Source organism: Myodes glareolus, chromosome 8 (genome assembly GCF_982192425.1).
Source record: "Myodes glareolus chromosome 8, mMyoGla1.1, whole genome shotgun sequence".
Lineage (NCBI taxonomy): Eukaryota > Metazoa > Chordata > Mammalia > Rodentia > Cricetidae > Myodes > Myodes glareolus.
This window is the reverse complement of record NC_142033.1, coordinates 97,860,720-97,872,602: the sequence shown is the minus strand read 5'-3', so window position 1 is coordinate 97,872,602 and position 11,883 is coordinate 97,860,720. Positions and strand designations below refer to the sequence as shown.

Genomic DNA, 11,883 nt, shown 5'->3' with positions numbered 1-11,883 from the left:
CTTGTATTCAACTCTAACTTGAGTGCTTTATCCAAATGGGGGAACATCTAGATTGGTTAAAAATGGAAAAGATTGTGCCAGTCTCTAATTTGTGTGGACTGTAGACCTTGTGTAGAGGTGAGGGGTGTGCCAAACAGTCCAGCATTCCTGTGGCTGCCCAGCAGGATCTTGTGCTGTCTGTGTTTCTGTGTCCGGCTGTGGCTGAGACCCACCCAAACTCCTTACACACAAGGGGCTGGTATTTTGTTCCCTAGTGAATTCTCTTTTTGACAACTCTTTCATATTTAGTCAACTCTGAAAGACATTTGTTTTCAGCAGTGAGGTTACTTGTGACATTTTTATTTGTGGCATGTTTGTAATAGTCTTTGTATGTCTTCATCTTCTACTTTATTATTTTATATATAAAATATAAAGATTGTCCTTGCTCTGACAGTTACAATTGATTTTTCTCAGTACATAAAAATTATGTCATCTGTTATTGGTCACATTAAAAAAACTTCTTCTGAAAACTGGGTGATCTACTAGAATATTTATTTTAGTTAAAAATATGATACATCAAAGAGAAGCAGTTATTTTACACAAACAAGACACGAAGCTTTTTCATAGGATTGGGAAGGAAGGCTAATGTTAATCTTAAGGTTAAAGAGCCACCATTCTGTCCTCTGTGAGTGCAAGCACAAGGCTAGCCTCTTCCTGGCAAACCAGAGGCTTGCTAGAAGTCAAGCTTAGAAACAGGGATGTCTCCAGGGAAATACTTTCCCCCCCATTTCTTTCTGAACCTTGGGTGCACTTCTTGCTTCAGGAATTCTACTATATGTGCTTGCTTCTTTAGAGGATTCTAACATGGTTTTACAAAAAGCCGTTTTCTTTACTGTTCCTCATAGACTTCCCAATGGGGTAAATTTTGAGGAGATATGTGATTCATTTGGAATTGTGGGTGAAATTTATGACAAAGTTCAAGAGTCCTACAGAAACTACTATATTGTGGAGTAATAATTTTTTGATGAACAATAAACAATACCTTTAAACTGATCACTAAAATACAGATTAACACAAACATGGCAGATTCTCATTTTCTAAAGAAATATATCTTTATTGACTTTTTTCCCTTTTCTTACAAAGCAGTTAAAAAAAACCCTCCTCCTTGCTCTTGATGTTAAGATGGCCGATACTCATGAGATGGCCTGTGGAATTGTGTATTCTCTACATACAACAGAACAGTATCATTGCTTGGTCCCATTTTTATAGGAAAGAATCCAAGTTTCACCAGATAATATATGCTTAGCTCCCTTCAAGAAGAACATTTGGTGGCTTAATGTCTAATTTACACTCAGTGATAAAGATAAACTTTGAATCTTACAGATTAAATGCCCACTTCCTATCATAGTGTAACTGTCTGGATACAGATGTACTAGATATATCTATAAATAAAATAGTGCTTTAATGTAACAATATTCTTTGGCTTATTGAAATGCATGTGGTGGACCCTCATAAAGGCTAAAACGAAAATGGCCCCACTATAATTGTCAATCGTAACACGGAGCTTGTGCGGAAAGTCCCTATGCTGCTGACGGTCAGCATCTCCAGGTCCACGATGTATTCTCTTGGTCCCGTTAGCGACTTCACAAGCACAAGCATTGCACTCACAGGGCTTGTTTGCTAAAATAACGAGAAGAGAGGGGTGGAGAGAATGATTTTTCTGGGGCTAGAGTTTCTATTTTTCTTTAGCATACGTCCTGCGATAACCAGGGGGAAATGTAGGATAAAGAAGCATTGCTTAGTTCTTGCTGGCTTGACCCTTCATCCCTACCTTAACCCTGTCATCTGCACTGGCTCCAAGGTAAGGCTTTGCTTTCCAAATTCTTCTTGTTTTCCCACATTTCTTGATAACATGTGTTAACATTTCACACTTTTCTTTAATGTTAGCATTTCTCTATCCACAAATTGAATCATCCCAGCCTTTTTAAAGAGTTACGTAAGAGTCTGATAATCTTGGAACGGGGAAAGAAAATTGCCATTTTTCATTTTCTTAACATTGTGTGTTTGTGTGATGGTTTGAATGTCATTGACTGCCCATAGAGAGAGGCACTATTAGGAGGTGTGAATTTGTGGAATAGGTGTAGCCATGTTGGAGAAAGTGTGTCACTGTGGGGATGGGCTTTGTGGTCTCCTATGCTCAAGCTATGCCCATTGGAGACAATTCACTCCCCCTGGCCTACATATCAAGCTGTAAAACTCTCAGACCCTTCTCCAGCACCATGTCTACCTGCATGCCACCATGATGATAGTGGACTAAACCTCTAAGCTGTAAGCCAGCCCCAATTAAATGTTTTCCTTTATAAAAGGGATCTGACACCCTTGCCTGGCCTCTGCAGACACCTAGGTACACCCATGTTCACACACTTATAAAAATACACACATGCACATAGATAATTTAAAAAATAGAAAAAGAGTCAAGTGGTGGTGGCACATGCCTTTAACTCCAGCACTTGGGAATCAGAGGCAGGAGGATGTCTGTGGGTTCGAGGTCAGCCTGGTCTACAAGAGCTAGTTTCAGGACAGGCTCTAAAAACTACAGAGAAATCCTGTCTTGAAAACCCTTAGTCCCTCAAAAAAATTAGAAGAAGAAAAAGAAAAATAAGAAAGATGAGAAGAACTAAAAAGCTTCACTGGAGAACATGTGAGGGGTGGCAGCCTCTGACAGCAAAGCAGAATCAAATATTGGAACTGAAAAGAGGCTGTGGATTTAACATTATGGATGTCATTGGTGGCTCTTCCCTGGAGCGGTGTCAGTAGGGTATTTGACGGAAAGACAAAGGGACGGCTAAGAGGTGAGGAGGCACAGAGCAAAGAGCACAGGAGAAGAGAGACAGTGGGACACCTAAGATTCAACGTTTGGAGGCAGGGCAGTCTGATGGAGTAGGGGTCCAGAGGAGATGCAGTGAGAAGCACACAGTGCTGGGCTGGTCTTGACTGGCAAATATAAAATATCTTTGGAAACCAGAGGGACAGTACAGATGCACATTTGCATGGGATAGAATGGGACATTGATGCCTATTAGTGTTAGTGCTGGTGTCAGTGGTTTCAAAACAGGAAGTGACTTATCTACTAGAAAGTAGGGTATAAGGACTTCCTAGATCTGAGAACATTCGAGAGCAAGGGCTGAAGAGAATGGTACGAAAGACACAGAAAAGCAGTAGGGTTGTTGAGCATACTGAGGACCTATCTGAAAGTGGAGCCTAAACTTTTCTAGTATTACCAACCTGTGCTCACACGCTTGGTAGGGAATATATGTGAATCACATCATTTATCTGGGGCTGTTGCCTGGGGGAGTGGGGTGCTGGTGACAGTAGCTCACAGAGTGGGGGTGAGAACATGTGGAAAACAGGAGCGTCAGCTACTGCCTGTGCCACTGAAGACCAAGATTCTCACGTGATACTGCGCTGAATGACAAGAAACCTCAGGCCATGGCTGGGATTTGGGAGTTGGTGGCAGGGTGACATGAAGGTCATGGCGGAGGAGATGGTCAGTAGTCCTCAGGTCAGATGACAGAGGGAGGTTCTCATGCTTTAGTCCTTCTTTACTTTAGCCCTCTTCTGAACGATTTGAGACATTCCTTACGTACTCTTTGTGAATGGTCTTCCACAACTGTGCCTCTATTAGGCTACAGAATTAAACAGTAGATTGACCCAGGGTAAAATTATTCAGTAAAAAGCTCTTTGAAAGAAGGAACAGAGCACCGAATGTCTTCTTAGCTTCTCAAAGCAGCCAGCATAACACCGAGAACACAGTAGGTTTTCAGCTACGGCCTGCTGGCTGACCCTTCTGCATTAAATGCTGGCTACAGGTGGAATTCCAGTGTAGAACATTTGTAGAAGTTGATTTTAATTGTGTGTTAAATATTCTTAAGAGTACCCATTTTTATTGTTTTGTTATTTTTCTTATTCTTAATATGAGATGAACTCTTTCTCAGAACTTCAGATGGGCCTCAGACTCAGGCTGGCCTTAAACTTATTGGAGAGACCAGGTTGGCTTCAACTTTGCAGGCCTGATTCCTTCTCCTGAATACTGGGATTTCAGTCATGCACATCCTGCAAATAATTTAAAATCTCTAATATTCTAAAAAATTGGTGATGTTTCACCTCATTCATGAGAAAAGTATTTCTGGAGAATAAAAATAATTTTCAAAATGCCAGGTTTACTATAGAGAAAAAAGCATGTTTGGACTTCATCTAACTGCATAATATTAGTACAGGAAGCTTTTACTCTTCTTAAATGTTGGTTAAAAGGTCAAAATAGAAAGTTTCTTTATTGAAATATTTGAGAAGAGCTGTTGTGCTACTGTGCAGTTACTGATTAATAATTAATAAGCATCTGAACTGTGTAATACTCATGTTGAGGCAACTTCTAAAACTCAAGTCTAAGACATATATGTTAATGAAACCTATTCTTTCCTATTAAGAAAAATAAAAGCAATGGAAAGCACTTTGAGTTGTGTTTTTCACCTTAGAAATTGTCTCTGAGAAATTAATCCCTTCTAATTTTCTGGCAAAGAAATGGGATCCTGTTACACTGGAGCAAGAAGGAAGTTAGTAAATCAAGGGACAGGTTAAACGTGTAAACATCAGTCTGTAAAATATGTCAAGGGACAGGTTAAACGTGTAAACATCAAAAAAATCAGTAAATTTTATCCCAAGAAAAGCTCTCTGAGTGTTTTTTTCTGTACAATTAAAAAGCATGCATTTGCAGTACTTATTTGGGGCATGCTTGTGTTTTGGGGAGTCATGCACAGCTTGCTTAGATTCCATGACTTGGAATTTGGGTGACTTTTGGGAGACTACTCAATCTTTCAGAATCTCACTCTTCTGTAAAGATTAGATTTTAATATCTGATAGTATTACTACATATATTTCATATGTAGTAAGACATATGTCATATGTAGTAAGACTGGACACATCGCCTACACGCGAAGCTCCTTAGGTTTTAGGTTGACGCCATGGAATGCACACAATAAATGGCCACCTTTCTGCCAGCTACTACTACCGAAACATACTTACTCGTAGGTAGAACTCTCCATTTTCATTCCCAGATTTGATCCGAAAGGTATTAATGGTGTTGGCATAAATAGTTGTGGCCTGTATCTGGAAGATGTCTGAAGGCACGGACCGGTCAGATCGGATGCTCATATATTTGTAGACTATGGACTGGGGCATATCTCGGCACATAGTGTTTGAGACTGGGCAAACACATCGGCTGCAGAGACAAACAAACACATTCACCAGTTTGGCTCAGGAGGACCAGAAGCTTCTTAATTTTAATGTAAAGTTCCTAATGTTTCTTACTTCTCTGATGCTAGAACGTAGGGATCTTGACATGGGTTTCGAGGGTAACAACGGAAGCCGCCGTGGTAATTCCAGCACATCTCGTCTTCTCGGCATTCGTTAGTGGTCTCACACTCGTTTATATCTGCAGTCACAGGGTGAAAGAATCTACTGACATAAGCACATTTTATGTGTGGCAGAGTTTTGGTTTGTAAGGAAGCACTAGAGGGACTGACTTGTATTTGTTTGGAGTGTGTGTCAGGGTCTTGCCATGTCGAGCAAGCTGGTGAGGAGCTCACAGTGTAACCAAATCTGGCCTTGAGCTCAGAATTCTCCTCTCTCAGCCTCCTAAGACCTAAGATTATCTGTGTGTAGCACCACACTTGGCTTGTTCAGCTTGCTCTTAGACACAAGACTGAATTCAAACTAAATTTGCTGCTTCAATATCAGGATAGATAGAGCTGAGTCATGTGGACTAATACATGACATTTCCTGATTTCTTTTTTAATCACTCACCAGTTGTCCATCTGTTGACCTGAAAGTCAAATGCTAATTATGATTTTGCTTATATGAAAGTAAACAAAAGACCAACAAAAAATTTTCATTTCCTTTTCTGGGGCATTGAGAATGTAGATATACCAACAGTGACTTACAGAGTAAAATGCAGTTAAGAGGTAGGTAAGAGCAGAACAAATCTGAAGTACAGCTGATTGTGTACGAAAGGTTAGCAACCAGAAGGAAAGAGGCATCTCAAGTGAAGAAGATGCGGAGATGAATTCTCATGTAAAGAGGGGAACACTTCCAAGAGAAGGCAGCTGTTTCAGGAGCCTGGGAAAGCGGTAGGGAGGGTGGAAGAGAGAGAGACCCAACCATGACCTGTGACCTGTGACCTGTGACCTGTGAGGAACAGGGACAGTGGTGCTCTGGGAGGGGCTGCGCTCCTTGGAGGATGCACTGAGAAAGCGAGCTATGACGTGTTCCCCTCACAGAACAGAGGCAGGGACAGTTTAGGACAGCGCAGAAGAAGGCACTGTCAATAGTGGCAGGGAAATAAAGGAAAGACAATGTAAACAGAAGCAGCCAGATGAGGAGGGTCCTGGGGTGGAGAGCGCTGGTGCTTAGACCAGTTCATGCAGGTGCTGAATTCATGTTTCTCTAGTTGGATCCCCAGACGACAGCTGAAGAAAGGGTTTTACTAGCAAGCATTATTGTAGCTAACAGCAATACTTTATGTCCATATTATCATGTCATGCTCGCTTCATTTCCATGTGGATTTTAGTTTCTCTTTTGTCTCACAGAAGCCTTTTATGAATCGTGCCTTCCCTACAAGTGAGTATTTTCATTCCTTAATTTATCTTTCCTGAAGTGATTTACCTAATCCTGCTTCAGGTTGGTTGGCTGGGTCCTGCAGTCTGAGCTCCTTTGAATTTTTAGACCTGATATTGTCCCCTTAGGGTCTTTGTTACTTTCTATTTTACCTTATCAAAATCTGTGCTTTGCTTGTTTGTATTCCTAGTGTGTAAACTCCTGTGGAGGGGCAACTACAGCTACTCCGGAATTTTTCTGCTGGCTAGTGTTAAGGCACAGATCAGGATCACCTGGATCTGTTGAATAATAATTCAGTTGTTTCTCATGCTAGCTGTGAAGAGCTAGGTGACAAGGAGAGCTTGGTTATGGAGGAAGGACAGAGGTTAAGTTCAAGGTCATAAAGTAAAAAGAAATAGTTCTACTGTGAGAATAACTCTATGCCGTGTTTTGAAGAACACCAGTTCTTTTCATTTCCAGCTGGCTAAAATTTTTCTTCAATCCAGGAAGAAACTGGAAAAGCTACAGTTTCCAAGAACAAGTTATACAAAGTCTCTTCACGGCCTTACTCTAGCTAAAGACAAAACGTCAAGATTCCCTCGAAGTAACTGTTGACATATCCTTTAAATATTTCCAGCGTGCTGCGCAACAAAAGTGGCGTTCAGCTACAGGACTACTAAGACTGGTTCGCATGATGGAGACTGGCAGTAGCAAAAGGAAACAAGGCTATGACTTCATTTATTACTTCCAGTAACTTAGGAGCTAGCAAAATCAACACCTATGGCATTCTGGAGAAATGTTCAGGAAGAAACAATATTAAAATATTTGATATATATGTGTAAGTACATCTTATTTTGATCCTCTCTAGATACACACATGCACACTGCTCTGACTTTTGTGGTCTTATGATCATGAGAACATTTATATCAGACCCTTTGCACTTGGAAGAAGCTAAGAATTCAAATATGTTAGATTTTACTTTGTCCTGGGGTTTCAGTAGAGGGAAACAATTGCTTTAAATGTTAGAAGAGCGTAAGTCTGCATGATGAAAGATGTTTTGCATAACCAAGCATTTTGCTACTTGATATTTTCAACATAACAGCACTGTGAACTCTCACTTGATTTCAATGCATTTTTACTCTCAAATATAACAGAAATATTTCTGAAGACAAAACCCAGACAAATAAGATCCTATTATGTATTGAATTGAGTCTGTCTTTGCCATGAAATTCACTTATGATTGGAAGCACACAGACATTTATTTGATAGTTCCAGGGGAATTCGACTGGCTAATTTTTCCCTGCATGTAATATTCATATCTCAATTAGGGTTATGTGAGATCGCTGGAGGGCAATGTTTTCCCACAATTAACATTTGCAGAGTGTCTAGTAACCTGGGAAGGGTATAAAGATGGTCATTGTGCAAGAGATGACATTCTAATGACACTTACACCGACTACTGTGGTGTGTTTCCATACTACAAAGTCCCAGGTTTCAGATGGTCTCTGAGTTCATTGCTGCCCCCATACAACTGTGGTATTAGACTAGATTCGACATGCCCTCCATCTGGTCCTTTTAAAGAGCTTTCCTGTCCTCAAGTTTAGTCTTTCTAATTACAAGTAAAAAGGACTCTAGAGATTTTCTATTGCTCATCACTATGGGCTGTTCAAATCATTTAATGGGTTATTTTGTTTTGTTCCTGTGTTTCCCCTTTTCAAAAGAGAAAGTCAATATTTAGAGATGTCTGATGACTTGTTCAGATTGTACAGACAGTATGCAGCAGAGTTAGATCCCAGCAGGTTTTCTGTCACTAAGTTCAGCTGTATTTTCCTTTACTCCACTGTTTTGTGTAAACGTGTTTATATTGGATTTCCTGGGATCATCTATATTTTTGTCTTTATTTGATAACCTTTCTCCCATTAATGAAATTTCAAACTGTGTACAACACTGAAGGTTAGGGGAGGGGAGCATATTCTCCGATCTTTCTGTCAGACTCTGAATTATATGTTTGCTGAGAGCTCTCTTCCACCCCTGAAAGGACACGAGGACCATCTGAGTATTAATTTTGAAATTGGGCCCAGGATCATTAGCCATTGCTGGATCAATACTTGCTTTCTTTTTTTTTTTTTGAGTCGTTCAAACACATTTTAATATCCATCATGAGTTTTGCTTTCCTCAACACCTAAAATTCTACACGAATTGGCTGGGAGTAATGATATATGCCTGTAATCCCAGCTCTGATGAGGCAGAGGCTGGAGTTCTACGGGGCAGCCTGGGGTATAGAGCAAGTCCCTCTACCACCCTCCAAGTATACTTCATTCAGAGTTTTGATATGTCGGAGCCTTTGAAGCTTGTTTAAGGTATGTATAGCTCAAGCAGTAAGAGTGGGCTCTAAACTCAAAACTCAGAGTGAAGTATTTTAATAAGTGAATCTTTTTTGGTAGATTTATGGAAGGTGTAATTCCACAGATATTACTATATTAAGAAACACTAATGTTTATTTAAATCACAGTTTTAGAAAGGAAGTTAAGGTTTAAAGAAAGTCAGCGTACCATTGAATCTCCCTTTCATAAAATGTACTCTAATAATGTTATGAGTCAGGAACTCAAATTGCACAATCAAGGTAGAAAAATGAAAGTCTGTATCCTGCCGCTTTCTCCGCGTTGTGGCCGACCACCGCTGACTTCAGCCCTATGAGAACTGTGAGCTTACCCTGGCAGGTCCTGCTGCGCACCACTTGGTAGCCCTGGGGGCACATGCACGAGAACTTCCCTGGTTCGTTGACACACTGATATTGACACAGGTAGCTTGAGGTTCTGCATTCATCGATGTCTGTAGAATCAGACAAGAGCAGGGGCACAGAGCTGAGAAGCTTTCCTGCCACTAGTTTTATATTACACATGTTTAGATAAGCTAAGAATGTCAAAACAGCGCAGACTCTAAAGCAGAAGAAGGCAAGGCTCCCTCTGAAATGCAGAGCCAACCATGGCACCATGTCCATTCTCCTCTCTCCCTCCCAGCCTGCAGAGCGTTTCTTACAGCAGGTGTCACTGACGCTAAGCGGACCGAGTGAGTGGGCTCATGGCTGACACTCTGCGTCTTGTGTTCTGCAGGCCTAATCAGGTATCCGATTTATGTTTGCCTCTTCAGTGATGGTGTGACCCTGCTGCTGAACTGTTGAAATTCAAGTTCTATCCCTGTGCAGTTTTGCAGAGGTGACGTCTTGGCATGGCGTGGCCTTCTGAGGAAGAATCTTTTGCGTTTCAGAATCAGCAACCACCCTATAGTTTGCTAAGCCTGGCAGAGGCAGCAGTTCCACGCTAACTCCTTATGGTTTTAAACACTCTTGCTTGATTTGAGACTTCTTTGGATGGGTTATGATGTATGTGGTTCCAAATAAACATGGCTAGACTCATGAGGCAGGTATGAACATCAAATGTTGATGGCATCCCCTTCATGATACTTTAAGCCCCTGAATTACTCAGGATGTATATAACCACTAGACTTTCAAAGTCACGTTTTCACCCGACTGCCATTTTTTCCTCTTTAGAAACTTCAACCCTGACATTTTTAAAAATGTGTTCAAGCCACACAGCGCATGGATAAAACTAGGAGCCAAGTCTCTTGGTTTTTAACCACACCCCCAGCTCTTTGTAAACCTAAAAGTGCAGATTCTGTCTTGGAAATTGTGGATGGGGGCTGGGATTCTCGGTTTCTCGCCAACTCCCAGCAGAAGCTGCCACGGGAGCACACTTTGAAAATCAAGACACTCCCAGGCTACGCCTAGTGTCCCAGCTACTCAACGCTTCTCATTTCTTCCAGTAACAGACTCGAAAGCCTGTTTCCACTGCACTGCCTTTGTAAGATTTCAAGAACAGGATTTGTGGGAATAAGACTTTGTTTCCCTCAGCAGAACAGGCAGGCAAGAAAACGTCAGTCAGGTTGGCCCTTGCTCTAAGAAGTGTGGAAAATGTTACCTTCGCAGTTGAGTCTGTCACTGCTCAGTTCGTATCCTTGGTTGCACTGACAGATGAAGGAACCCAGGATGTTGTAGCATTGCTGAGCGCACTGGTTGCTGGCATCACATTCGTTTATATCTGCAAGGAAAGGTTGTAAGTCTACATCTGTCTCTGTGTATCTGGGGCTGCACATTTTTAGGCTCAGCCTTGCTCTTCTGTGCCTGTGTCATTTGATGGTAAGTAGTCCCTCGCTGTGGACACTCACTGGAGAACAACCCCTCAGTGCCACAGTTGTCGGAGGGACAAAAGTTGGTCACACACTTCTTTTAGAAATACCAGAATACATTTTATTTCTAGGAATGACAGTTTGATGTCTGATAAATTTCCCCCCGAAGAATTTAATGCATCCAATAAACATATGTTCCAGAACCTATTTTCTTATGTTGTCCAGATTCAAAATCCAAATCCATAAATAATTGTTCTAAGACACCTGAACTGATATGGTCTCTCAGAACGTGGTGGTAAAGAATTATCTGGGATATTTATTACTTTTTAAATGGTTTCTGTTAAATTCCTCTACAATTATAGCATAAGCCTTTGAGACCCATGCAGAGTTTTGTATATGCTCCAACACACAGAAAATATTGTGAAGAAGGCGTTTTCCTCCCTCCTGCACTAGATTCCTTCCAGGTTGTGCTGGTCTGAATCATGTGGCATGCATGACATTGAACTCTGAAAGGGGAGACGAGGCATGTAAGGGTCATGTGCGCACTTAGTGAAAAGTTTATGCACTTGAACTTCCAGTGACCCTTTGGCCTCTTCAGCGTTCTATCGCACACACTGACTAATTGAAGTATGTGTATCCATTAATCTGTAGTTACATTCCCCCCCCCCTCTCTCCATGGAGGAGAACTTGAACCAAAGTTTAAAATGACTTTCCATTCCTATCCTGATATGCTTTAAGAAACAGATAAGCTATTGTCTTTTCAGCTTTATGACCCTGAGGGAAGCTGATGGAAAGCAGTTCACATGGGAGCACAGAACACCAGAAACAAAGCAGCACACCGCTCCTCTAGGCAGAAGCTGGTCTGCCAGGACAGCAGTTCTCACAGGACTTACCCACACAAGTGTAGTTGTTTGCTGCCAACTGAAACCCAGGACTGCACTGGCAGTAAAAGGAACCTGGTGTGTTCACGCATCTTTGGTGGCAATATGGAGGCACGGCGCATTCATCTATATCTAAGTAGATGGCACAGACACAGAACCAAGTTGTTAACTGGCCATAGTGGTACATGACTT

General features: G+C 41.3%; 1 protein-coding gene across 1 annotated transcript in view; it reads right to left on the bottom strand.

The window, feature by feature from the left end:
• Positions 1 to 514: 514 nt before the first annotated feature.
• Positions 515 to 11,883, bottom strand: part of Efemp1 (EGF-like fibulin extracellular matrix protein 1) — a 64,094-nt gene continuing 52,725 nt past the window's right edge. The window contains exons 6-11 of the mRNA XM_048427583.3: positions 11,704 to 11,823; positions 10,603 to 10,722; positions 9,338 to 9,457; positions 5,343 to 5,466; positions 5,058 to 5,253; positions 515 to 1,659 (exon numbers count right to left, since the gene is read on the bottom strand). Coding sequence (XP_048283540.3) covers positions 1,498 to 1,659; positions 5,058 to 5,253; positions 5,343 to 5,466; positions 9,338 to 9,457; positions 10,603 to 10,722; positions 11,704 to 11,823 — 842 coding nt within the window. The 3' untranslated portion in view covers positions 515 to 1,497. The remainder of the gene's footprint in view (positions 1,660 to 5,057; positions 5,254 to 5,342; positions 5,467 to 9,337; positions 9,458 to 10,602; positions 10,723 to 11,703; positions 11,824 to 11,883) is intronic.